The 25,542-nt window shown below is 42.7% G+C and overlaps 1 protein-coding gene across 4 annotated transcripts in view; it reads right to left on the minus strand.

Annotated features, from left to right (window-relative positions):
• Positions 1–25,542, minus strand: part of DPP6 (dipeptidyl peptidase like 6) — a 547,706-nt gene that overhangs the window by 383,801 nt on the left and 138,363 nt on the right. Inside the window, exon 1 of one of the 4 annotated variants that reach the window (XM_027686845.1) lies at positions 20,255–21,137. The exons of 2 other annotated variants lie outside the window; for them this stretch is intronic. In XM_027686845.1, the coding sequence (XP_027542646.1) occupies positions 20,255–20,455 (201 nt within the window). In that variant the 5' untranslated portion in view covers positions 20,456–21,137. Of the gene's footprint in view, positions 1–20,254; positions 21,139–25,542 lie in introns of those variants that run through there. One more of the 4 variants, XM_027686846.1, reaches the window with a different exon arrangement.

Below are 25,542 nucleotides of genomic sequence, written 5' to 3' on the forward strand. Positions count from 1 at the left end.
TTGGGTGAAGGAGAGATCTTGCAGACATAATCAGCACATGGGTACCCAGACATTTTTTGGGGGGAGGGGTGGAGAGAGTACAAGCTGGTTATCTGCAGAGGAGATGACAAGCTCCTACCAGTCTCAGGGAAGAAGAGAAATACACATTATTAGGTATGGAATATTAATCCAATCAATAGTTTGGAAGCACAGAATGAGATGGCTAGGATAGGGACAGGGATAGTCATGTTTTATGCACTGAAAATTCAAGTGAAGATCACAAATTTAGTCTAAGATTGGGAGGCAGCACAGCAGATCGCTCTCACCTACACTCACCAATTGTCATAGTGCCCCTCACAGACCAAGACTCCACTGGGAGAGGCACAAACAGGCTGTCTCTAAAGGACAGATTGTTTCTTGGGGCTCAGGTGCAAACAGGCAAGCTACAGCAAGCAATAAAACCATCACTTGGCAGCTGATGTGCAATAACTTCCTTTGTGCCTACTCCTAGCCCATGGCAAACAGAAGGTAATTTGGATTAGTTTAGCCTTCACTGGGCACTTACTGCCTGAGAGCTGCCACTTAACAGTTCACGTGCCTAAACTCTGTGATTTCTACTTTGCCAGGTGGGTACAAGCTCATCGCATACATCAGGTGTGCAAGCTGCCCTTGCTTGCATTAAATATGCCAGCACTTTTCCAGCAATGCAGCAAATTCCTGTTCTTTCCAACACAGGAGCTCAGGGTGATTTGGGAATATTGAATATTGTGTGGTGCTCTCAGAACTACAGGTTCTTTACTGATTTAGTACTCGCACCTAAAACCACAGTTCTAGTGCAGCAAAATCTTGTGACCAGGGGATCAGATGAACTGAACATAATTATGGAAAACACTGAACAGATCTACCCTATTTCTCCAAATAGTTCAGAACTACTCCTTTTAGCATAGGACATAGCACCAAATACCATTTTTTTGATCTTAAATTCATATTTTATTGCTCCTGAATGCAAACTACTAAATATTTATGGGCCACAAACTGAAACTGAACTTTCCTGACAGAAAGAATTCTTAAGTCTCAGGAATGTCACCCTTACTAAGTTTTCTTGCAAACAGACCACACTTTAAGCTTGTTTTCCTCTTTGTGGCCAATTCTGTGCAAACCTTCCTCACAAAAGATATTTATGTCCTCAGAGCACACACACAAATAATTTCTTCTGCATTCATTCATAAACCTCTATTTGTTTCTTTTTATGTTCCTTTTCAAATTTAGTTCTTTGAACCACTTAAGACAAGGAATATTTCTATTTTCCAGGTACCTGAAGTTTCTCCAGCCTCAGAGAATTTGGAAGCAGATCTTTTGCAATATAAAGCAATAAAATAAAAAATCCTGTGGTGCTGCATTTCTCTCTTAGCAGGAGGACTCCTGTTTTCCATTAAGCAATGATGAACATTTCTTCCTATTGACTCATCCAGGAAATGTTATAAAACCCTAAGGATGCTCTGTCTTTTTAAAAATAGGAAAATCCTCTAAGTATGTTACATCAGGTCTGAAGTTCTGCCTAAACCTAACTCAGATGTGGCATCCCACAGAGCAGGAAGATGAACAAGAGACAGGTTTCAACTATGCTTTCTCAGGAATAAAAACACTGAAGATACAAGAAGATAAACAGCTCGAATAGCTTCAGTAGAGATAAACTAGGTGAAGTAACAACTAGAATAATACAATATTTCAGAATAACATGCATGAGAACAAGATAGAACATGAAAAAATAATTGCACTTTGGTTTTGTGGATACTTTTTCTTTCAAATTAGTTGTCTTTCACCCACTGCTGGACCTCCTGGAAATTCATCCTTCTGTATCCCACACTAAAGATTTTGGAAATATGTTTGGAGAGGATACTGTCACTCTTTTCCATGTCAGCTGATTTGCATGGAATACTTAAATGATTACGTAGGTCAGAGAATTCTCTATCGCGGGGTGTAAAACACTCCTTTGAGAAATCAAACACCTGGGTTTAAACTTTGCTCCTAGGACTGTTTAATTATTTCTGCAAGGTGGTAAGACTTGTACAAGGCAGCCCTATAAAATCCTGTGTCTTAGTGATTAGGAACCTCTCTGAAAGATGATTTCACCCATCTGGACAGAGTGCTACAACTCTCTTCTTCTGTTTTAATTTAGCCTCAATTAAATTGCCATTGTCAGAACTGTCCCTAAAGTCAAGACAACCTTGCCAGTTTCATGTAAACTGAAATTGGAGAGTTTAGAAAAAAATCAGTTAATTTATAAAACAACTCAGTTAAGTTTATCTAATTACTCCAGCACAAATCACATCCCTTGTGTGTCAGGAACTGTATGAATACCAACAGAAAGGTAAGTTCTACCAAAATAATTTATTGTTAATGCATGTTACAAAAGATAGTCAGATGCCTACAAAAGGGGAATAGATAGTGGAAATGTGTCAGAGCTGTTGATGTGATTTTCTAATGAGTCAGGTAGAAATTACCAAAATATGCCCTTTGCTATCGAAAAAGAATTCAGCATTCCCAAATCTTTACATATTTCCAGTGTCTTGACAGCTATGACACTGCAGAGATGGCCCTATTTCCCCACAATATCTGATTCTTAGAGATAATGAGAACAAAATTATTCTGTTACTCCGTTAACAGTCTGTGGTCATACTCCTACATTTAATCTACTGATGAATAACTGGGGACTTCATTTGCTGCCATGTTATGCAACCTCTTGTTTTCCTGCTCGCTTTTTCAAGATGGGGCTGCTTCTGTAGACTCGGTGATCTGAGAACATAAAAGAGACGTGGTCTGTAGGAGGAAGTCAGCTGATGTAAGAGGAATCTGAAGGGCTCATGCACTTGAAAGTTTGTCTACCCACAAGACCAGTTACCCTAATAAAAGATATTACTTCTCCCTACAAGTCTTGCTTTAACACTAAATACAGCACAATATTGGGGGTCTATATAGAACTAATACAGTCTAATGTAACCTTAATTTAGCCTTGTCCTCGAGCACACAGGGATTTCTAGTGCAAAGGCCTCATGAGGGAATTAGTAGGGCCCATGGTGACATGCATGACTGAAAAACATCAGCATTCAGCAAATGAAGCACTGAGCTGGAAAAATGGAGGAAGGACAGTTTCATGACTAAGCAAGACATGCTGAAGACACAGATGATTTCCTTCTCTCTCATATAACCAGATTCTGTGATGCTGGGCAAAACATTTTAGCTGAATTTTGCTAAGTGAGCACTACAGTGTTACTTACTTCACAAATGTTCACCTCTGGGACTTCTGATACTGTTTGAGAAATGCTGAGGGTCAGCACTGTCACCGAGGTCACAGATCTGTGTTAGACTCTCATAAAAATTGTCTCTGCATCGAGGTATTCAGGATACATTAAGAACTGTTCCTCAGTTTGGGGGAATAAACCCCTCCCCATGCTCAGCAGCTGTCCCATGAAAACAAATTCACTAGTTTTTGAGATGCATTCAAATATTGTGGCAGTAAATGCTAGAGAAGAGCCCAAGAGAAAATTAAACAGGACCTGAAGAGAGTGCAGACTAAGGCTTAAGGCCATACATTAAACAATGAGTGGAAAATGAAATGTTGAAGAGCTTTTCATTAAACCACTGTGAGCATGGGAAGAGGGGTCCTGTGCAAAACAACAAACACAACCACAGTGACACGCAACCATTTAATTAAAGACTAACATAAGGCACACAAGGAAACCTGAGTAATGAGGGATTCACTGGCAAGTTTAAGTCCAGCACTGTTGGTATGTTTTGAGTGCCCGACATGGTGATGTTTTCTCTGATGCATATTGTAATACCACATAGAGGTATTAAAAGAGGCCTGAACAGCCTCTATCAGCAAGTGAAGGCTTACAGCAGTGTGAGTAATCAGTAGATAAATTAGTTCTGACTAATATGAACGAGCAGCAGCTGAAAACTGGCACTGCACCGGCGCAACACAGTGTTTGTGGTACCCACAGCTCTTCCACAAGAGCATCACACTGAGCCCTGCACTGAGCTTTGGCATGAGGGACGTGCATCCCTTGGGCAGACACGGCCCTGGGGAGGCACTGATTTAGATCGACTGTGTGTTTGGTGGCATGTGAAAATCCAGCTCAAAGAACCATAAAAATCCTGAGTCTTCAACACATATTAGCACTTTCAAGCAGTATAAGATGTACTGCTTGATCTTTGCTGCCTTGAGAAGTAGAAAAAAAAAAGGAGAAGAGTTTTAGTGCTTCACAGTTTGGACATTTTGTTGGGTGAATAATTTCCATCACAATGCCTTTGGCCCAGGGCTTAGAAAAACCATCAGGAACAGAAAGCTCAAGTAAGATTATGGGATATAATAAGAACACTTCATCTTAACAGCACTGTAGAAACAATATCAGATGGCTTTTATTGCATAACCAAAATCTTCTGGGAAAATCTGCCCAATACAACACAGGGATTTAAATGTCCCTGAAAAATTAAATGCCATACGAGAACAGAAGCCAGCTTTCTAACTCCGAGTCACACGCCCCAGCCATGATGTTATGTGACTTACTACTCACATGCAGCATGTTTTCCCTCTGCTGCTAGAATGAAATACCTGGAGATTACTTTTGGCTGTTTTGAACACCCCAACCACTTCATTATACTTGTGAGGAGCTGTCATCTTCATCCTCTGCCTCTGACTGCACTGATATAGCACCACCATCACCACTCTGCCTCAGCATCCATTTCAGAAAGCACCACGTCTGTTGTTCCCCTCCTGCACTGCCCAAAAAGGGAGAGGGCCCTTCTCTGCCAGTGTTGGAATAATTGATAAAAAATTTGCTGCCTTAGAGCAGTCTTGTTACATTGAACACCTTCACATTTATGCCTCTCATTGCTTGATTTGAAGAAGTATCTGCAATAAACAAGTCTGTGCCATAGCTCAAGTTCTCAAAAGTGCTCAGGGCCAGACACAGTAAAGGACACAGCTGCTCACAATCCAGGCACTGCCACTCCTACACCGTCAACATCTTGAGTCACCGGGAGCTTGAAAAATCAGCATTAGGAGTACTGAGGGGCAGAAGCTAACAGAAATTGCCTGGTATTGCTTGTGGTAACCCTTCTTGGGTAATTTTTACACTCACCTGTGTCTCCTGTGTTCAGAAAAGGCAAGAGAGAGGAGATGCCTCCTGGGTCTGCAGCAGCAGCCAAGACCTCATGATGAGAGAAGGGGTTTGGAACAAGTCTGAGAGCCAAACCTGGACTTCTCACGTAGCAATGGGCAGTTTTGCTCCTCCAGGTACAGTTTTCTAAAACAATTTGTGTTTTATTATTCAACCTTTTCAAATCATGTTAAACCCACAATGAACCCACACAGTGCAGTGAGCCATTGAAGGACACCAGGTGTGCTCCCAGATGAAGTGAACTGTTGCTCTGCTTGTTTCTGAGTCACAGAGAGGTTTTGGTGAACTTGGGTGGTTACAGCTGCCCAGTTCTGTCAAATGAACAGCACTGGTCTTGTGGCCTAGGGATCATTTGTATTAAAAAAGGAAAATATCCAGTAAGGCTGTTAAAACTCAGCAAGTGTTCTCAATCATTTGAATGTATTGAGCCACTAAATTCTCTTTAGATACCAGAATCTGCAACTCACAAACTTTTTCATACACTTTAGTGGTCCTATAACAGAAAACAAACTGTCTGATATTCTTCCAAGAGCTTCTCATCCATAGGCTTTCCTTCTGCAATCCGTCTTTGTTATGGAGATAGGCAAAGGTACTGTCTGTAAAAGACTCTGGGACTCTGTGTAGAAAACACTAAAGCAAAGCACTTTGGCAAAAAAAAAAAGAACATACAATTCTACAACAATAAGGGAAAAAGAATTGCTCTGAATTGGATTTCCCCACACAGACCATTTGCAACATAAATGTCTATAGATGCTGCTGCCCTCCTAGTGACAGACCTCTTAAAATCTTGCCTCTTGAAATAGAAAAGTGTTTCGCCTACAGGGTGGTAGCTAGAAATGCTCAGAGAAATATCATATACATCTGACACAGTTTGTTTAAAATGCAGCAAAATCAAGGTCCTCCTGAATAAACCTGACAGAACTATCTTAAAAATATGACCAAAGACTGGATTCACCCCTGTATAACCTGTTTGACTATGATTATTTTTTTTGTTTTTTTACAAACACTGAGTGCAATAATGTTTACCTCTTCAGGAGATTTTTGAAAAGATATTTAGCCTGTATAAAACTGTTAAAAGTTAGGTACCTGTTACCTAGCTGGAGGCAGAGACCTCTTCACGAGTTCACACAAAATTTCAATAGATTTAGTTCTAAAAGTGGACCCTGTGTTTTCTCTGCTTCCAAGGGCAGGTATATAATCCCATAAAAGTAGGGTATCTGAGATCTATCTTAAAGCTAGATATAACTTTTATCTTTGCCTGCTCTTTCTGGAAGATTATTTCAATACTTCAATGCTCAAGATCTTAAAACACTTATTATTTCCTGCATAAAACAATTTATGACCAGATTACAGCCATCAATTCTTATTCCAACAATATCCTTCATCTTAAAAAACTTTACAGTCCCCAGAGAAGGGCCCATTGACCTGAATAAATGAGAAGCAGTGATTATTGAAGTTAACAAAAAAAAAATGCTGGAAATGCCTGGGTCTGACAATGAAACTTTCTGCTAGATAGATATCCTGAGGATGGACAGATCCTCCATTTCCACCATTATCAGCAAAAGGGAGAGTGAAATCATGGAAAATTCTAATCTCTGGCTTTGATAAGAGATAAGACCCATTAAGTATGAAAAGCCTCTTTGCCTTTTAGTCTGCACACAAATTTACATTTGGAAACTGTAAAGATTACATCACTGTGATGTAAAGAACAGATTTTGGTGCTGTACCTCGCTGGAGTGCTCTGAGCTCCAGAGGAAGAAAAGAGAAGTAAGCACTATTACATATATTCTAAGTTTTCATCAGAGAGTTTAGCAGTGTCAACAATCTCTCAAATAACCCCTTTGACTAAAAGCAGCTGTCAGATTTCTTTATCTGATCTTAGAAATTTGGGGCACCTTAACTGATGTTAAAAGGCTCAGTTTCCAAATATCTGGCTGCCCATTCACCCCTTAACAAGTCTCTGCTTGGCATTCATGAAAACAAATGGAATAGAAAAATAAAATAGTCACATTTTCTTGTTTGCTTGGCAAGTCACAGCCAACTGTTATGAAAAGGGGGAGAGGGAGAGAGGAAGGGCAGTGCCTAATGCCCAGCGTGTATTTTGGAATGAGTCGATAAATCATCCCTCTTCTGTTTGCAGAAATGCCTTGAACAGAACAGAACGGTCCTGAATAGTTCATTACTTACAAACATTTGATGAAAGTGGATTCAGTTTTTGGTTTATGATCCAACATGCTGGAGGAAGATGAGTTTTCTAGATGAGATACAGGCAGTACACACAAAACCAATCTACTTCTATCTGCTTTCCAATGCTGTCCAAGGTACTCGGTTAAAGAAAAACACAGGAGTGGGCTGCTGCCAAAATCAGCCACACAGATATCACTTATCCCTGCTAGAGACATTGATCCTTGTACAATTTATCATGGCATTGTGGCAAACAGGAAAAAACACTGTCACACAAATGCACTATCATTTGTTAAGTTACTTTAAGCATAAAGCCTTGCAGTCTTTCCCTCAGTTATTACCTATCCCAGAGATCTGCCATTCAAGCAGTGCTCACCAAACCCTTCACAAAGGCCCCTGAAGCCTGCTGATTGAGTTGTCTCAAAGAAACCTTGCTAATAGTACACATTTGGAGTGCTTTTAATCATTTTATGAATTTAGGAAATTCTCATCTATTGAACTCCAGTGGACCACAGAGAAATTTTATGGCTTGTCACCAATCGAGATCAGGTGAAAGGAATGCAGAACGGTGCTTTCAAATTAAATTACAGTTTTTCAGGTTGGACTGGCACAATCTGTCTTTAGAAAAAGAGGAGCTTTTTGTGGAACTTTTAGAGCAAATTCAATCCTCTGATTCACACTGCTGCTCCCTACATTTTATACTAAATTGCACAGTTAAAAAGCTGACTATGGCATTCTCACGTATCTTTCCAGCCCAATAGCGATGTGCTATCTGCCAAAAGCCCATTCCCAGAAGAGCTTCAGCTTAGCACAGACAGGAAGAAACAGTGAAGGAACATGGTTATAATTTGAGGGATTTCACATGCAGATTTACAAAGTGGGATTAAATGGGCTTTAACCTTGTTCTTCACCTTCACCTTCTCTGTCCAGTGCCATGAGGTGCTTCTTTCTAACCCATCCAAAGAGGAGAGAGCCACCACAGATATTTGCAGTTGTTATCATCACCTTTGTGTCTGTGAGAGAAAGGAAATATTCCCTCATGACCCAATATAGAGAAGGCAGTAGATTTCCTCTCTTTTCCCTCTCCTCTAACATCAAGTTCGTCCAATGCCTGGAGAAGAACAACTTACTGAAAAGCATATAATTTTCTATTGACTGAATTATAAAAACAAAACAAAGCAACAACACCACAAGCAACCCTTTGGGCCATGTTTATACATGCTCTGCATTTACATCCTGTGAATGTGCTGCTACCTTCCCTGGACATTCATAGGAAGAGAATTTTACACCCCCCCGAGTTCAAATGCTCACAGACAGGGAAGGTGTCCCTGCCCATGGGAAGGATGATCTTTAAGGTCTCTTCCAATCCAAACCATCCTGTGATTCTATGATTCTCCTTGAGACCTCTCCAAACACGTGCATGAAACACTTGCATTCTATATAACCCTCTAATACAAACACAGTTAATCTGGGCTGAAGATACACCAGAGAAAAGATATATTCTGCTGTAAACAGAAATGGAAAGGGACAATGTTTTATAAGTGAAAAAAATGTACCTTGAATTTGTTATCCACAATTCAAACATTCCATAAGGATAACAATATTACTTTTCTAAGACTGCAGCTGTAACACTACATAGCTGGTCTCTACTTAAGTATTTATAGAATATCTTCTTAAAGATGTTACAGAAGAGGAGAGAGTGAGAACTGTACAGCTTTTCTGTTAGGTATTTTATAAAGATATTAAATACTTGGTGCTTTCTAAAGAGTGAAAAAAAAATCGGTTAAAGTTATCACAGAACCAAAATATGGGAGAAACGGTTTCCAATCTCTTCCCTCTGGAGACATCAGAACACTTCGCAAGAGGTGGGATAAAGGCTGGAAGAGACATTTCAGAAAAAAAAAATTACACAAAAAAATCTGTTCTTCCAGATTATGAAGAATCTGCCCTCCTGCCCAGAACTAGCTCCTGCGTTAGGCTAAGTAGGAGGAAAAGGAAAATATGGAATATTCTGTCTCAGCCAAAAGACATATTTTGCCCTATAGCAAAAAATATTTTAGAAGCAAAACTCCTTGTCTTCCAGTATCAAAGCTGGCATCCAGTTCTGTGCACCACAGTTTTCCTCTTTCTTCTTTCCCTTCCTTGTCCCTTGTCTGGTTTTCATCCTCTTGTTTTTTCTCTTGTTTTCAGAGTCTGCTTCAATTCTTTTCCCCAGGGGCAAATTAAACTGAGGACACTGATTGAAAATTCGCTTAATCAGTGCATCATGGCTGTACCTCCTTTTGGGCAAAGAAGTTGTCTCAGAAAGGTTTTAGCACACTGAAGTAGCCAGAACAGCCCAGACATCACACACAAGGCAAAGAGTCTTTGGAAAAAAAAAGAAAAAGAAACCTTAGAGACAGGAACCACAAATTACTCCCATCTGCTCATCTTCCTTTCCATATTTGCTTCCTTTTTTTTCTCAGCGGCCTTTCCCACCTCCCAAATACATGACTTTTAACCCCGACAACCTTTCCATTTATCAAAAGTCTGACATCCATGTTTATAGTCCCCCAGGACTAACCTTGTCACTTTACCACATTAGCTTCCATTTCCATTTCTGACAACTTCTGGCATGTCTTCCCTCAACCAACAACCACTTTCTTTTATATGACACGTAGCACTTTAGCAGCCAAAGCACAACAGTCTGATAACTGCTTATCCAGCATCATGTATCTTCTTATTATCTGCTACATTATCCTTATCTAATTGCATGCACTTTGGCTCAATCTGACATTTTCAAAACTACAGATGCTTATTAGCTTTTCTTAGCTAAAAGAAAAAATGTGTATTATAGTGATTATCAGTTCCTGGCACTGCCTGAGAAACATTGTAATGAGGGAGACCTTTAGCCCACCATAAACAAGCACAATCAAGCCTGTTTTGGTTATTAGCAATGCTCCCACAAATGTTTCCCCTGACAGAATTAATGACTGCACTACTAATTATTAATAATCTCATGTTTCTGTGGGTTCTTTTTAGCCCAAAGCTTTAGGCCAGAAGCAGAAATTATTTAATTCTGGACTACCACAGTGAAGCCACAAATGAAGTCATGGCCTTGATTCCTTTATGATAACTAAGAGATGCAGGTCATGCCCCCGCAGGGATAAATAACTAGTGGAAGGTCATGCAGCAGGTCAGTGGCAGACCTAGGAAAAGCAAGACTTCCCTAATAGTTATTCCAATAATCTACCAAAGATCCATGCCACCTCAAACAGAAGGTACATAAATGTGCCCAGAAATCAGTGAGAATTACCCACTCCTTGAAGAAGCCTCTTCCAAGCACAGCAAGCGCACCTCAAGCACAGAGGGTATAAACAAGGCAAGTACAATAGATGGGGTTACTGTGATCCTAAACCTTGGCTGTGTTGTTTTTAATTAACTGCTCTTGTTTGCAATGACTCACTGTATGTGTTTTGACAAGTGTTGTTTGTGCTGCAGTTCATAATAGAACAAAGAAGCTGCTTCAACAGCACCCACTTTATCAGAGAGACCATTGTGAAGCACTATAATACCCTTAGCATTTTCTCCAAGTGTCTCCTCTTGTATCTGGGATTACAAACACCCACATGAAAAAAAACCAGGGAAAAAAAAGAAAACAATATAGAGCAGACAGAGGAACTGTATTAATAAAGGAAGACTAGTAAGAGTCAAAATCTTCAGTTCACTACAAACCATTTATGTCTCTACGGCAACAGCTTCCTTATCAACAATGTAATAGAAGTTTGGTCTTTTAAATATTACTTTTGTTTTGTCACACCTAAAGGAAATAGGAAAAACAAAATCAAAGACAAACCATATTTAATATAGATTACCCAGAGACATGAGAAGGGATTTAGCAATAAATGACAAACAAAGATAGGATTCTACAGTCACATGAAACATAATCCTACGAGCAATCTGTGCAAATCTCAGAGCTGTGTATGCAATAAACTTATCTTGGGACAATCAGACTCTTATGCAAGAGGTCAAACACTATTTAAAGCAGATCCAAGCACACTCCTTTCTCTCTGCTCAAGGCTCCTTGTTCCTCTGGAATACAAGATAACCCAATCTGCCTGTCCTAGAAGGAGAGCAGGGGAGACAGGCAGAAGCTGAATTTTGCTATGCCAGAGGGCATGTCACTGTGAAGCAGCTGGAGAGGAGCCATCTGAGGTCTTCCTGGGAGATCCATCTTCAGGCGCCAGGGCACAGAGAGATAAAGTCGCCTGCAGCCACCTGTTAGACAGGGAGGAAGAACTAACTCATGGCTTCCCAGCAGGGCAAAAAAACCCAGGGTTTTTCTCCTATGAGGTAGGGCTGGGGAAAAGCAGAGAGGAAGACATGAGCTGTGCTTGCTGTCTCTATTTCTCATAAGGTCTTTGGAGCAAGTGGAAAGAGCCACCCACCCCAGAGCCATGTCCCACACCACCCTACCTGACAGCAGCAGCAGCTGCCACCAGATTGTTTTTCTGTGACCCTGGTACAAGCATAAATGTCTGTTTTGCCAGCAGTTCATACTTTTTATTTTGCCAAAGGTTAGTCCTATAAATAAAAGTCTTCTTTAGTCCCCCTTAGCCAGAGGCACTGCAGGACACTTGAATTCATCTTCACAGACACAAACTCCATAGGGTTCTGCCAACCACTGCTTATACCCTTGAGAAGGGACAGCAGGCAGTAACAAATCTCCTGCTGCTGCTCAGATGCTGGATTTAATTCTCCCTCTGCCTCTGCCAGAAGAGGAGGAAAGCAGCAGGCACAGGGATTCTGTGTAACCCTCCTGCTGATTCTGCTCACCAAGTGTCTTCAGACCTAGGGCTTGGAGACTGAAGTAACATCTGTAATTGCTCAGTCTCCATGGGTTTCATCTCTCCTCTGACCAAAATACCACAGTTACATTCTTTTATACAGAGTTGGACCTCATTTGAATGGCCAATAAGCAACACACACATACTTTTGTCATAAACACTTTAAAATTAATGACTACGGTATAACTAAAGCTGAGGCTACCAGGCATTTCCCACTGCTGCTTTTCCATTTCATGTAGCTCTGTACATCCAAGACAGCAAGCCTAGAGAGAAATTTGCATTTGCTTTTGAGGTCTGCCTAGAGTGAAATCTGCTTGAAATGCTGGAGCAGATGCTATTGACAAATACAGAAAAGAAATTTAAAAAGCCCCAAACCACCCCCTCCTGAAAATATTATAATGAAAGCATTAAGATACTCCTATCCTTCCTTTTGGATGCTTTAAATCTCCTTTTGCTCAAAGCAAACTCCAAAGCCTTGAACAGCTAGAGGGAAACATCAGACATTTGAAATGTCACATGAAAACTGTCAGAAATGAGTGCTAGATACAGCAAAGACTTAAATGTGCCAGACTTCACAATTAGTTTTACACCTGTAAGAATATCCTTGGTGGTAACTGGAACAATTTTTAGTCTTAAAGCCCCTGGGGCCCAGAGCCAGAAACTGCAACAGCTCACAGGGCTGAGCCACAGCAGACCATCACTGCCATAGAGCTGAGATGAACTGTATGTCAGCTCTGCCTTAGATTTTCCACCTGCAAACTGAAGATAATAATAAGTGCACTTTTAAAAGGCACAGGGACAGCAACTCATGGAAGAATCTATGCAATAACTGAACTCCACTAACAAACACCTTTTTTAGTGGAAAATAATTTACACTATGCAAGTGATAAGCAATTAAAAAAACATGCTAAGTGGAAATCTGGTATGTTTTCACCAGCAGAGAGTCACAATATTGGCCTTTTTCACATTACCTCACACACTTTGATACCTTTGCTTAAACTTAACTCCTTGCAAAATGAATGAGTATCAGACCCCCTCTACCTCTCTCCCTAGCTCCACATTAGAAGTTCCCTGAAGCTTAAAAATGACATTAATCTTTGCTGTAATCTTTAGGAAGGCTTTCAAGTGCTATTTTAACAAAACAAACTATGAAAGAGCTCTAAATTAAAGTGCTTACAAGCTGAGACATAATTAAAACTCTGGCTGAATGTGGGAAATTAAGGTCCCCAAACACTCTAAGGTGGAAAATTTGGGAAGGACTTGTGTTTCCACTACACAAAAACTACTGCCCATTCATCCTTCAGAACATCTTACTGGATTGTACCACCACACTCTCCCTCTGTTCCCTTCTGCATTGCTCTGTGCTGCAAGACACACGCGTCCCATGCCCATTCTTATTCCCTTTTGTAGTTTCATATTGGCAGTAAAGACTATGGCACAGTAATCTATTCATATACATGAATGCACAGACTCAAAATATGTTTTAACTCAGTTAACTCACCCACACTGAGTCTTATCAGTACCAAACACCCACAATTTAATGAATACACATAACATTTTCAAAGCTACATGAGTTATATGAGCATATATGGGTAAGAACCTGATCCAAAATGACTATTTATGCATCTAAATAGGAAATATAGTCCAATATGTATTTTTTTATTTGACCACAAACCTTCTCAAAAACCTTGAAATTACAAACCTAAATTATTTGTGTGTACTTTAAAAAGCTACACTTTATCACAACCTGCTATGAGTGAAAGAGGCTTTTGCAAAAACACTGGCTTTTTTGTTTTCTTTTGGGAGACAAGAGAAAAACATTCCCTAGAAGAAAGATTTGTTCCTCCCCTCCTTCCCCCATGCCTGAATATGGGGCCCACGTAAAACTACTGTTGAACCATTTTTTATGAGCTTTGAAAACAACTATTTCTCCCTGAACATGAAAAAGAAAGTAACAAAACTGTCATCATTTCCATCAGACCTAGAGAAAGCAATAAGAAATTGGGTAAAACCCTCACGTGTAGGTATGAGTATGTAAACAAGTGTGTGGTTGGTTCCTATAAAAGCAAGGAAAAGCCAAGCACTCCATAGGAACAGTGTGATCACGACACGCTGCCACCCCTTGGTCACGGGACGAAAATGCTCGTACCTCACAGCAACGTGCTGGGAATCATCCAGCACATCAGGCAAAAATCCCAGCAAAATCAACTTGCAGTTAATGAACTACAATGGGAGATTTTGCTGGACCACCACGAGCACAAATATATATTAGCCCAAAATAATGTAAAGTTTTTTATTTCAAGGGACAAATTCTTCTGACTCCCAAAGAGCATTTTCAAAGCTGTGATAGACACCATAAGAACTGTCTTCTGTCTGGCGTTTTCTGAAACAAAAACATACAAATGGATGGAGAACAGCACATATAGACTTTTTTCACACTTCCTATATCTTTGAAAGACCCCTTGGAAACCAACTTGAGCTGCTCCAACCTTGGGTCCAGTCACTTCTTTCTGCACTTTCTGCTACTTGCTCAAAAGGGAAATAACGTGAGCTGAGTACCCTACATGAGGTATCCCAACCTATTGCACAGCTCACTTCCATTAGAGAGATGATTCAGCCCCTTCACACAGTTATTCTTGAATACTTAAAAATACATTCTCTCTGGCAGATTTTTCAGTGCATGCATCATCACCATAGCTAGTAAAGGCTGCAGAAACAGAGGCTGATTTTAGATCCGTAGCAAATATCATAAGGTAGTTCAATTATAAATATAGCTATAAAACAAAGTATAAAAAGCGTATCACCTGCACATCAGAGTGTCCAGTATTCAGTAATCACAGAATATATGATGGGCTTCTGTGCAAATATAACCCATGATTTTTATAAGGTTTATAACTATTCCTTCTGAAGGAAGTAAGCTGCAATTTTTATTCATTTCAAAAGGTGAGCTTACAGAATGTCAGCAGGGCCTAACTATTTCCACCAAAAGAACTAGTCCCAGCTCTCCACATCTTATTGACTGTAGGATGAGTTCAGCACCCAAGAACTCACCTAGAAGAGGCAAAAGAGGAGATTCTTACAGATTCAAACAGTAGTTTCTGCCCACATGCACAGCAATTCAGATTTGTAGATAGGTTTCTGGTTACAATTCAAATCATTATATCTTATAGTAAAGTCATGATTCCCACAGTCCTAGAAATCCTTCTATACAATCAATTCACTCAACTCTCTAGGAAGAAAAGCACTCCACTTCTGAAACCCCTGTTGCCTACAGCTCAGGCCTCAACCTTTCTGAAGCACTGTCCTTGACATACATTTTTAGGAAGCAATATCTCTTCTCATCAGACAAATAATGAACTGAAAATTAACACTTTCAATTACATGCAACAGCAAGTCTGACATACCAAATTACATTTTTTTTACACTAATGGCTCTGACTCTCACTTTCTCAGACTCACTCTGTAAACAAAGAATATTTGATTTACTAAATCCTTAACTTATCCAAGCAGGAAACACAGTTTTACTGAAGCATCTCAAAATGATCTCTATTTATATCTGAATGAGAAACTTCTTAAAAGGTAAATCAGTCTGAATAATCAACTGCAGGACTAGTAAAGTATAATATATGGCCAAATAGAGCTTTAAGCAAATGCAGGAAAGAAAGAAATATTCAGAATTCAGTTGTAGAAAGAATCTCCACAGTAACGAGAACTTTTGTACTTTGGAAGTGGCTTCTTTATATGGTTAAGTCTCCTGTTAAAACCAATAGGAGTTTTGGCTAAGTAATGAACCTGTAAGAATACAGTATATGGTTCTTTAAATAGAAAAGTTTTATGATGTTTCGGGGGGGGTCAATATTTTTAAAAGACAACTTATCACACAAAATTCAATTTAAGAAGGACTTGTGTGATCATTGCTTTATAGTCAGTGCCTTGTAAAATAGATCAATATTCTGTGTTACAGAAAAGTACTGAATTTTTTATGCACCTGATTAATGCATTGTTATCATCCCAGTAATTAAAAGGAGCAGCGTTACACACAATCAGCATGATACATCTTACTCAGCACCTCCTGGCAGTTGCCTGCAAAAATTAAACTCATTAATCACTGTGATGCCAAAGAAGAAAAAGCCTGGAAAAGATGAAGAAGCTCTATTTTGTGGGAAAAAAGTTCTCAAGTCAACATGTAGGAGAAAATCCCTTCCACAGTATAATATCGAAAGCATTAATCTCATCAACCTAAAATCAGTCATCACTACCCTCTAAAAGGTAATCTCATCAGACTAAAAAGGAGCATTATGTTACCAAAATTCTTCATAACCACCATATTGCACCACACTAGATTGAACAAAGAGTTCTCACAGATGTTTCCTCATATCCAAATAAATGTAGTGAAAAGCTAATCCTTTAACAAAGCAAAAAGGCCACTAGAATTTTGTTTACAGCTGTTCCAGTAATTAACTTTAATGTCAATAATGCCACAGAGCAAACTAGGAAGTGGTTTTCTAGGGTTATTTATATAGAACCCAGTTTTCTTATTACTCCTCCCATAAATAACATGATTTTTTCATCAGACTAATAACTAACATGAAAAATTTGCAATATTTATTCCAGGTTTTGTTCACCAGTTAAGTCTACTGTATATATATATATATATCTTGTCATGTACCTGCCACAAGCTGAAATGTAATAAAGACTTTTCAAAATTCTAAAAATGCTGTGACCTTTGCTTTGCTATACTTTCATGTTACAAAAACAATGTTCTCAAGTCTGTCTTAACGGTGGTATAAAGTGAAGTCAGCAGTTGTCATATAAAATCATGATTGTGTTTCTTAGAGAGTTACTGCCTCCTCTTTAACTTTGTATAGGTTTCATGTAGTATTTTTCCACCAGTAGAATTTCCAGGGAACAAAATGCTTACTTATAATACCGTGACCTTCAGAGGCAAGATCCTGTCTTTCTCTCTGTTTTGTACTGCATTGAGGTCTGTACTGGTGCTTAAAAATATAGTGCTTAATGCAGCACACATATTTCAATGGGAAAAGTCATCATCAGTAACCCATAAAAAAACACTCAGTTCTCTCCCGATTATTAATCACATGGCAAAGTCAGGAACAGAACAGTTTCATTCTCAGGTTTGTTTTGATATTTCCAAATGTGGGCAGGGGAAAAAAAAAAAAACAAACCCACAAACCAAACTAAAAAAAAAAAACAAAAACAACACACAAAAAAAACCCCAACCAACCAAAAAACCCCACAACTTTATTGCTACATGATCTGGCTTTTCCTACTACATTGACATTGAAGGATGAAAGACAATGTGAATGCCCACTATAGTATTAGTGCAAAACAGAAAACAGAAGTCTAATCACCTAAGAAAAGTGTTTCCAATGCTGCCTCAATAAGCCCATCACCATGATAAGCAATAGCTTGTGCTTTTGGGACCTTGCACAAACAGACCATCCTCCTTGCACTTCTCCCATAGTGTTTGCTCACTGCCTGCCTCACTTTTCCCTTTTCCTGGGTGGTTTCATGCCCAAGGGTGCATTTGCTCATCCTGAGCAAGTCTGACTGCTGCCACCAGAGGCGGGAGAGGAACCCCCTGTCTCTGCCACCATCTCACCACAGCCAAGGGTGAGAGGTCACTGCCTGCTCGCCTTGGCACCGGTCCCAGTAGGGTTTGGCACAGCTCCTCCTGCCCCGGGACAGGTCGGCTTCAGAACAGCTCCTTCTGACCAGGAATAGGAGGGGTTTGGCACCGCGGAGAGCTCCTCCTGCGCCGGGACGGGGCAGTTCAGGACCGCGGACAGCTCCGCCCGACCCTGGACAGCAGAGGTTCGGCACCAGGGACAGCTCCACCGGCCCCGCTCCGCCCCGTTCAGCACCGCGGACACCTCCGGTGGGCCCGCCCCCGTCCCGACGGTGCCTGCCCTCTGCCTCCGCTCCCCTCTGCCCGGGCAGGACACCCCGCTTCCTGAAACACATGATTCAAACACCATTTCCACTGGCTTCGTCATGACTTCGCCCTTCCGACCTAAATTACCCTCCGCTGGAGACCACCCGCGCCGGCTGCCCGGTCTCCGCTGGACGGGAGCGCCTGTGAACTGCCCGACCCGCTCCAGGGCACTTTCTGAGACGCGCTGCCCCGTATAAAAATAATTCACACGAAGTGTCCACGTGCGTTTAGAAGTCGCCCCAAATCCCTGTTTCTGGCCACACTTCTTGCACGTAATTGCTGAAGGCACCTAGGCAGGCACCTCTCCCTCAACAGACGGTACTGCCCATCAACGCTCTCCACCCACGCACAACTCTGAGGGGGGACAAGGAAATAAAAGAGGGGAAAAAAAGCATAACAACAACAACAAAAAAACTCAAACAAAAAAACCCTCTCCTTATAGAAGCTTAATAATGTCCTTATTAACATTATTTTGGAGCCTGTCAGCACAAATCACTCGCACGTGCTATAAACTGCTGGCTTTCCTTTGCTTCCGGGCTCAGTACTTCTGGTGACCGGAGGAGCGGCTCCAGACATCTGTCTCCAAATCCAGGGAAGGGAAATTAAAACACATAATGAGGGAAATGCGCCTGAGCCCAGCCCCGGCGGCGGCACTGCGCTGGCTCGCAGCGACATCTAGAGCCCAGCACGCCGCCGGGAAGGGCCCCGTGTCCCAGCCACGCCGGGGAAGGGTCAGGAGTGGCGGTCCCTTCCTGCAGTTGGCCAGGGCCAAGGAGCTGCAGTGCCAAAATTGTTGCCGGTGAGCGAGTAATAGGGAAGAGTCAATTCAGGTTTCTGCCACCGCTGGCCCCCGGGGCTATCAGCATGACAGCCACCGCTGGCAGAGGTGTAGGTCGATTGGCCTCGTCGCTGGCAGAAGTGCCCTTGCTCCACGGACCGCGAAAGAGTTTATGAAAGGACGGGAAAATTGACAGGGATGAAAAAGATAACCCGAGGAAATTTCCCTGCATACACAACTGTCTCCCGAGTGAAGCAGACCTGCTGTCCTGGCTCGAAGCAGTGCCTTTCTTGGGAAGGCTCCCAGAGCCAAAGCTGAGCCCTGCCGCAAAGCTAACGCGTCCCACTCGGGCAAGAAGTATTTTTAACAGACACAAACATTATTCCCAACTGCAGCCATTTGCTTCCCCTTGTGTGTGCTTCCACAGAGGCAAAACACACTCAAATCCCTCTGCAAACCTAACACAAGCCAGCGATGGGGAGCCACATGTTTTGATCTGTCAATGGCTCTTCTTCTCTTAGTTTCCCCGCTTTTCAAATCCCCTCTTCCCACTCCTCACCACCCCGAAAGAACTAGGGGCCATCGACCCAGGCCAGTTTAACTCCATCGGACACAGCAGCCAGCCGGTGGCCTGGATGAGTCACTCGTTACTAAGGCGATATGCAGATGCACCCTTTGAAGTCGCTGCTCTCGGAGGTAGCGCGGGAGCGGAAGGTGCGCGGCCGAAGTTTGCGCCTTCCCCGCGGGGGACTCGCCCGTGGGCTTCGGGGAGGGGGGAACAGAGAGACCCAGAAACGGCTGCTCAGGGGTTAAAAAGTTTCCCCGCTGCCAGATTAGGGGAAGGCTGACGGGAGAGCGAGGAGGGAGGGACAAGGTGAAGACTTCTGCCCCGGGGGAGTGTTAAAGGGTAAAACAGGGAAAAACAATGAAATAAAATGATAATATTAAAAAAAAATTAAAAAGGGGGGATGGGGAGCCTTATCGCCTCTCTTGGAGGGAGACGGCCGGAGGTCGCACTTGCCGTTTCCCAATGAGATGACCCCGCGCCCCCCACGCCTGTTCCACGGCAGCAGAGCCGCGCCAGGAGCCAGGTAACGGGGAAAGGTGCGGGGACAGCGCGGGGCGGGCGAGCCCCGGCTCGGCTCGGGTCCCGGCGCGCTCCGTCCCGTACTATCCCCGGTACTTCAGGGGAAGAAAAGGAGCGCAAAGACCCGCCCGGAAGAGCGGACAAACCGTGAGGAATCGCCGGCAGCCTAGAGGGGCACACAGGCATCCGGCAGGACGGGGGGCGGGGAGGGGGGGGCACCCAAAACCCAACCCAGCCTCACGCGAACGACACCGGCGCTTACATCCTCCTCCTCGCAGTCACTTCGCGACTGGTACTGGAAGCGGGGCCGGCTGCTTTCCTGTTGCAATGGACGCGAGGTCTTGCCGGCAGCTCCGTCCTCCTCGCTGCTCTGGGCGCCCAAGAGGTGACTCGCTTCGGGGGGAATGGGGAACGAGCGGGAGGTGTTGATCTTCCCGCTGAACCGCTGGTACAGTGAAGCCATGAAGTCAATCCGCGGGAAACGAGAGAGAGGGAGGGAAAGAGAGCCGCTTCTTTTTTTCTCCCCCTCCTCTCTTCTGTTTTGGCTACAGCATGCTACACGCGGGTGAGGATCAGTCCCACATCAGTGGAAGGAAGAGCGAGGAATCCTGCTCCCCGGTCCTCTGCACCGGCACCCGGAAAGAAGCGGCGGGGGGGGGGGGGGTCGAGAGGGGAGGGACGGGGGGGGGGGGGGGGGGAAGAAGAGAGAAGACAGACAAATAAATAATAAAACGCAATCGAGCCGTAACACCACAGGCCCCGGGAATGCTGCACCATCCAGTGTTGGGAAGGAAAAAAAAGACAGAAGAGAAGAAAAAAAAAAAAGAACCAAAACACTCCACGAAGACGTACCCCCGATAATGGCGCCTGAGTGGATCAGCATTAAATGTGCTTTGGGGGTGTGTGTGTGTTTGCAAAAGCAGGTGGAAAAAAAAGGAAGGGGGGCTGGCTCAATCGCTGGCTGTCAGCGGCTCCCCAGGCAGAGGTGGCGGAGCAGTCGCCTCCGAGGTCGCATACCAACAGTGTGCACAAGCGAGAGGCAGAGTGACAGAGTGTGTGAGACGGAGTGGAAGAGGCTGGGAAGCCTCATTCAAAGCACGTTGCTCTTCTGGGGAAGGAGGGCTCTTCTACAATCATCTCCTTTTCGGCACCTTTTTTTTTTTTTCCTGCCTGTTTTTTTTCTTTTTCCCGGGGAAACAACTCAAAGAAAAAAAAAAAATAAAAAGGCAACAGACACCTGATCGCCAGCCGTGAGAGAGAGAGAAAAAGAGGTGGGGAGGGGGTAGGCGAGGCGGGGAGGAGGGAGGCGGGACCGGCAGCTGGAGGGGCGCCGGGATGCCGATGTGCGCGGAGCGGCTCGGCCCCGGGGAGGGGGCGAGAGAAGGGCGGGCGAAGCCTCTCCGTTGCCCTGCCCTGCCCAGCGGCCGCGGGCACATCTCAGCCCGGCAAGCGGGCAGTGCCCATCCCCGTCCCCTCCGCCCGTCCTCCTCCTTCCAACCACGGCCGAGGAAAGGAGGGAGAAGGGAGGGTTGCGGGGTGGGTTTTTTTGGAGGTGGTTGTTGTCGTCGCTTTTTTAAAAGAATCCGGTAAATCGTGTCTCTCTTACTATTTTTGTATTAATTCATTTTTTTGCTGCATTAAAACGTGCTTCAGCGCCCCTCAGTGGAAATCCGCCCAAAGCGGCTCCCGGCGGCACCGGCCGAGGATAAACAACCGCGGTCCCGGTGCCGGGGATGGCTCCGGGGTTGGGCTGAGCTGGGCTGGACCGGGGTTGGGGTCGGGGTCAGGGTCGGATCCAGGGCCGACCGGGATCCACCCGCCGCCGCGGCCTTTGCGCGGGAGCGCCGAGATCCGCTCCCTGGGCCCGGGAAGCGCGGCCGCCGATCAACGCTCCCGGCGGGGACAGCGGGAATGTGCTCGGCCACGCTCCCGGGCTTGGGCTCGGGGTCCAGCCCCCGCCAGCCCAGCACGGCTGCGTCGGGATAGAAGGTGACAATTCCTGTTGCTCCAGCATCAAGCTCCGTGGTTTCCATAGCAACGAATGCTTAGGTTTAAAGGAAAGTGGCAGAGTTGCTGTCCCCTATTCTGCTCCCCAAAATCCTCCTCTTTGACCCCTAAATTTACCAGAGATTTTGGGATTACAACACACAAAGCATAAACCAGCTTTTGCCCATTACCATTGAGAGAGTTGCTGCTGAAGAGCTCACAAACTTGAGTATACTTTAACCTTTGGGCTGAAATGCTTCTAAACATTTTCTTGCTTAAAGTTTTAGCTGTTAAGATAATACCATTTTTGATATATGCGACTTCATTAGTATTGAAAACCCCCCTCACTTCAGTAGATCATGTACAGAATATTCTAAAGTGCAACTGTCTCACCCTCCACGATTTCAACAACTGCCTGATCAAAAATCTCTTTACATCTGAATAGTTTCATCCACTGCTTTTTATTTGTGTTTTCAAAGTCAGGGATGATAAGTCTTAACATTTAGATGAAAAGGGAACCTTATCTCATCAAGAGAGAAAACAAAAACAAACGCTCTGTCGCCTTCATGATGCAACTTGAAAGAAGGAATCATTTTGATCTTCACAACTGAGATCTCGACATTTAATTAAAAAACAAGATGAGCACACAATGCTCTGAAGCAAAGGTCTATCTTCTACATCACAGCAACACAAATCATAGCAGACATAACTTTCCAGAAGCCACTCAGACCCCTCGTAACTTCTGTTTAGACACAAAATGACTGCCAAAAATCTGGACAGGTAGCTCAGATAAATCCCACCTTGAACTGCATTAAGAATGATTTTATGATATTTGGAATTGGTGACAACTAGTGCTGAAAATAAAAGGATCAAGAGAAACAAATTAAAAGAAATAATACATTTTTAACTTCTAAGGAAAAACTAGGACACAAAGGAATAATCAAAGAAAGCCACAAGAAAAAGAAAAGATGAAACCACTAGGCAGGGAAAAACACCAAAGATTAAATGTCTGAATTAAAAAGCCTCAAAGTACATAAAAAAGAAAACATTCAGCCTTACAGCTCAATTCAAAACTGAAAGAGCCACTAAGGACCAATTCAGCTCCAAATACATTGTTTGTGGTTTTAATTCTTAAGAACCAAGATTTCGTGTAATTGAGTTTGTCTAGTCATGCATGCATATATTGTGCATGTATGTGTGCACACAGTTCATGTAAAAATTATATTAAGGGAACACAAAATTGCAGTGTCAAACACTTTAAAAGCTCAGTGAAAAACAAACAGCCAAATGGTCCTCATCCACCAAAATATCCTGATCGTGCAGCTTCGAGCTGTGATTCACTTGCTCTAAAATAAATAATTACAGCTATTTAAAGGCCTTCCTGATTCCAGCTCTCCACTCCATGACAGACCAGGGACAGCAGAAGCAATGTCATGTCATGTTCTGGGTATCACGGTGGGTGAAGGAAGACGATTTGCACCAGTTGGGAAGTGCAAAGACACATTTCTGTCACCCTGCTACAGCGAGAGTGACTTTGTGTAGAAGGGCTGAGCAGGCAGCTGGAGGCTGAAATATCTTGAATAACCCCCTGCAATAAGCTTCAGTAGAGTCAGTCTGTCGATGCCATTACTGAAAGCAGGAGGATTTTTCTGAGTCACAGGGGACCCAGATGATTTCATTAGGGACTCTGGAGAGCGCTCCAGTCTGCTGCGCACAAGTTCTCTCAGGATGTAGCTTGTCCCCTACAAGCATGTGTTATGGTAGTCCTGCCTGCCTGTTAGGGGAGGGACACAACCCAGTGCTCCTGAGTCACTGCTCAGTGCTGGAAGCCCTCTGCTCTCCACTTGCAAGTCCGTGGTTAATTTGCTGCTCACCTGTGCATGACTTGGAGCCCAGAGGCCTCTACAATATCCTGGTTATACGACCACACACTGTCATACAATGTGCACATCAATGGGGCACGGAAAACAGGATGGAGCCAAAAAACAGAAACACAGGAAACAGCGAGACATGACAGTAAAATGTCAATAAACAAACACCATATCAGCAACTGGGGTTTCATTGCAGTAAAAGACCTTTTCCGCCTATGGCGAGCTTTGAGGAGAAGCAAGGAATTTCTGTTATGAAATATGTTTAAGGAGGCAAAATATTTCAAAAGTACAAATGTAAGTCTTGTCTTTAAAGACACATCTTACATGTAGGAAAGATCCTTTCCCTAAATCCTGCAAAGAGATCCCAAGATAAAAATCAAAGCATTTCAAAACAAACAGTGTCCTCAAGCATCTCTTAGTTGTATATTTAATTCAGCATCCAAAGTTTTGAAAGGAGGTTTGATTCCTTACTAGTGACATTTCCACCAAAATAAAGTGTGTTAGCTTAAGACATTTTCTCTGCAGCAGCAAAGTATGTTTTACTGACATTTTTAAAGTATACAGATAAAAATGACACTTTTTTTCATTGTTGTATAAATAAACAGTGTCCCCACATTTCAGCACCATTAATGTAGCACAATCAAAAGCAGGTCAAACCCAAGCCCTACTGCCTTTAAAACTTTACATAAAATATTTCTTTTCAGCAAGCCAGCTCAGAATAACACTGGTTATCAGAGTAACACTGTAAAGAAACAATCCAGCAATATTATCCTTGGATATGTTTTTTTCAGGTATTACTTCTATTTGTCAGGGAGTTCGAGCATTGTTATTCATGTTCCATTCTTCTGTTCTGACAAAGCAATTTACAAACTTGTCATCTAAATAATACAGACTTTGTTGCAGACAGAGCTAAACATGTTTCTAGTTTGCAAGCAGTGATAGTTATTAAGCAGCTGATCAGCAGGGAGGGTTTAAGAAAAAATATTTTTTCAATAGTTCAAGTACACTTTTTATTACTTAAAATATTAAATTTTCATTTTCCAATGAACTTTTAAAGGAATTTTATAATTTCCTGGTTATTTTTCATATCACCCCAGAAAAGGCCTAGTGAGTATTTTCTCTTAAAATGACTGTATTTATTAATATAAATCTTCTGGTTTTTTTATAATAGCAACTTTCTAGGTACCAGAGAAACAAAGATACGCTATTTTAACTCCTATTACCATTGTTAGCCGAGAAAAAAACATCCAATTCACAAAACTTCAATGGCCCCAGGCCCCATACCCTCTATACATCTGCTGTCTGCTGTCAACTAAAAACTCAACCAAACCAAAACAGAACAGAAAATCTCTCCCCTATGTCAAATGCACCAATTCAGCAGTCCCTGAGGATACAACTGATGGTTCATTTTGATCTAATGTGTGTGCTGGGGGAGCACACCACCATGTCAAGACCAGTGACAGTAGGGCTGCAGAAGGCTGAGGGGTGATACATACTGTGGAATCAGTACACCAATCTGTTCACTTTCTTAGCTCATTATTTGTGCTATTAGCATCTCAGAGCAAGTTATGTAGAAATGCAGCATTGGAGTGAGTGACTTTAGGACACAGAGAAGCATATTTCTCTCTGGCATCACACTCTATTGAGAAATATAATCTCACAGGCCTTATAATTATTTAGAAAAAAAAAGGAA

Source organism: Neopelma chrysocephalum, unplaced genomic scaffold (assembly GCF_003984885.1).
Source record: "Neopelma chrysocephalum unplaced genomic scaffold, ASM398488v2 Primary Assembly neopelma1_72, whole genome shotgun sequence".
NCBI lineage: Eukaryota > Metazoa > Chordata > Aves > Passeriformes > Pipridae > Neopelma > Neopelma chrysocephalum.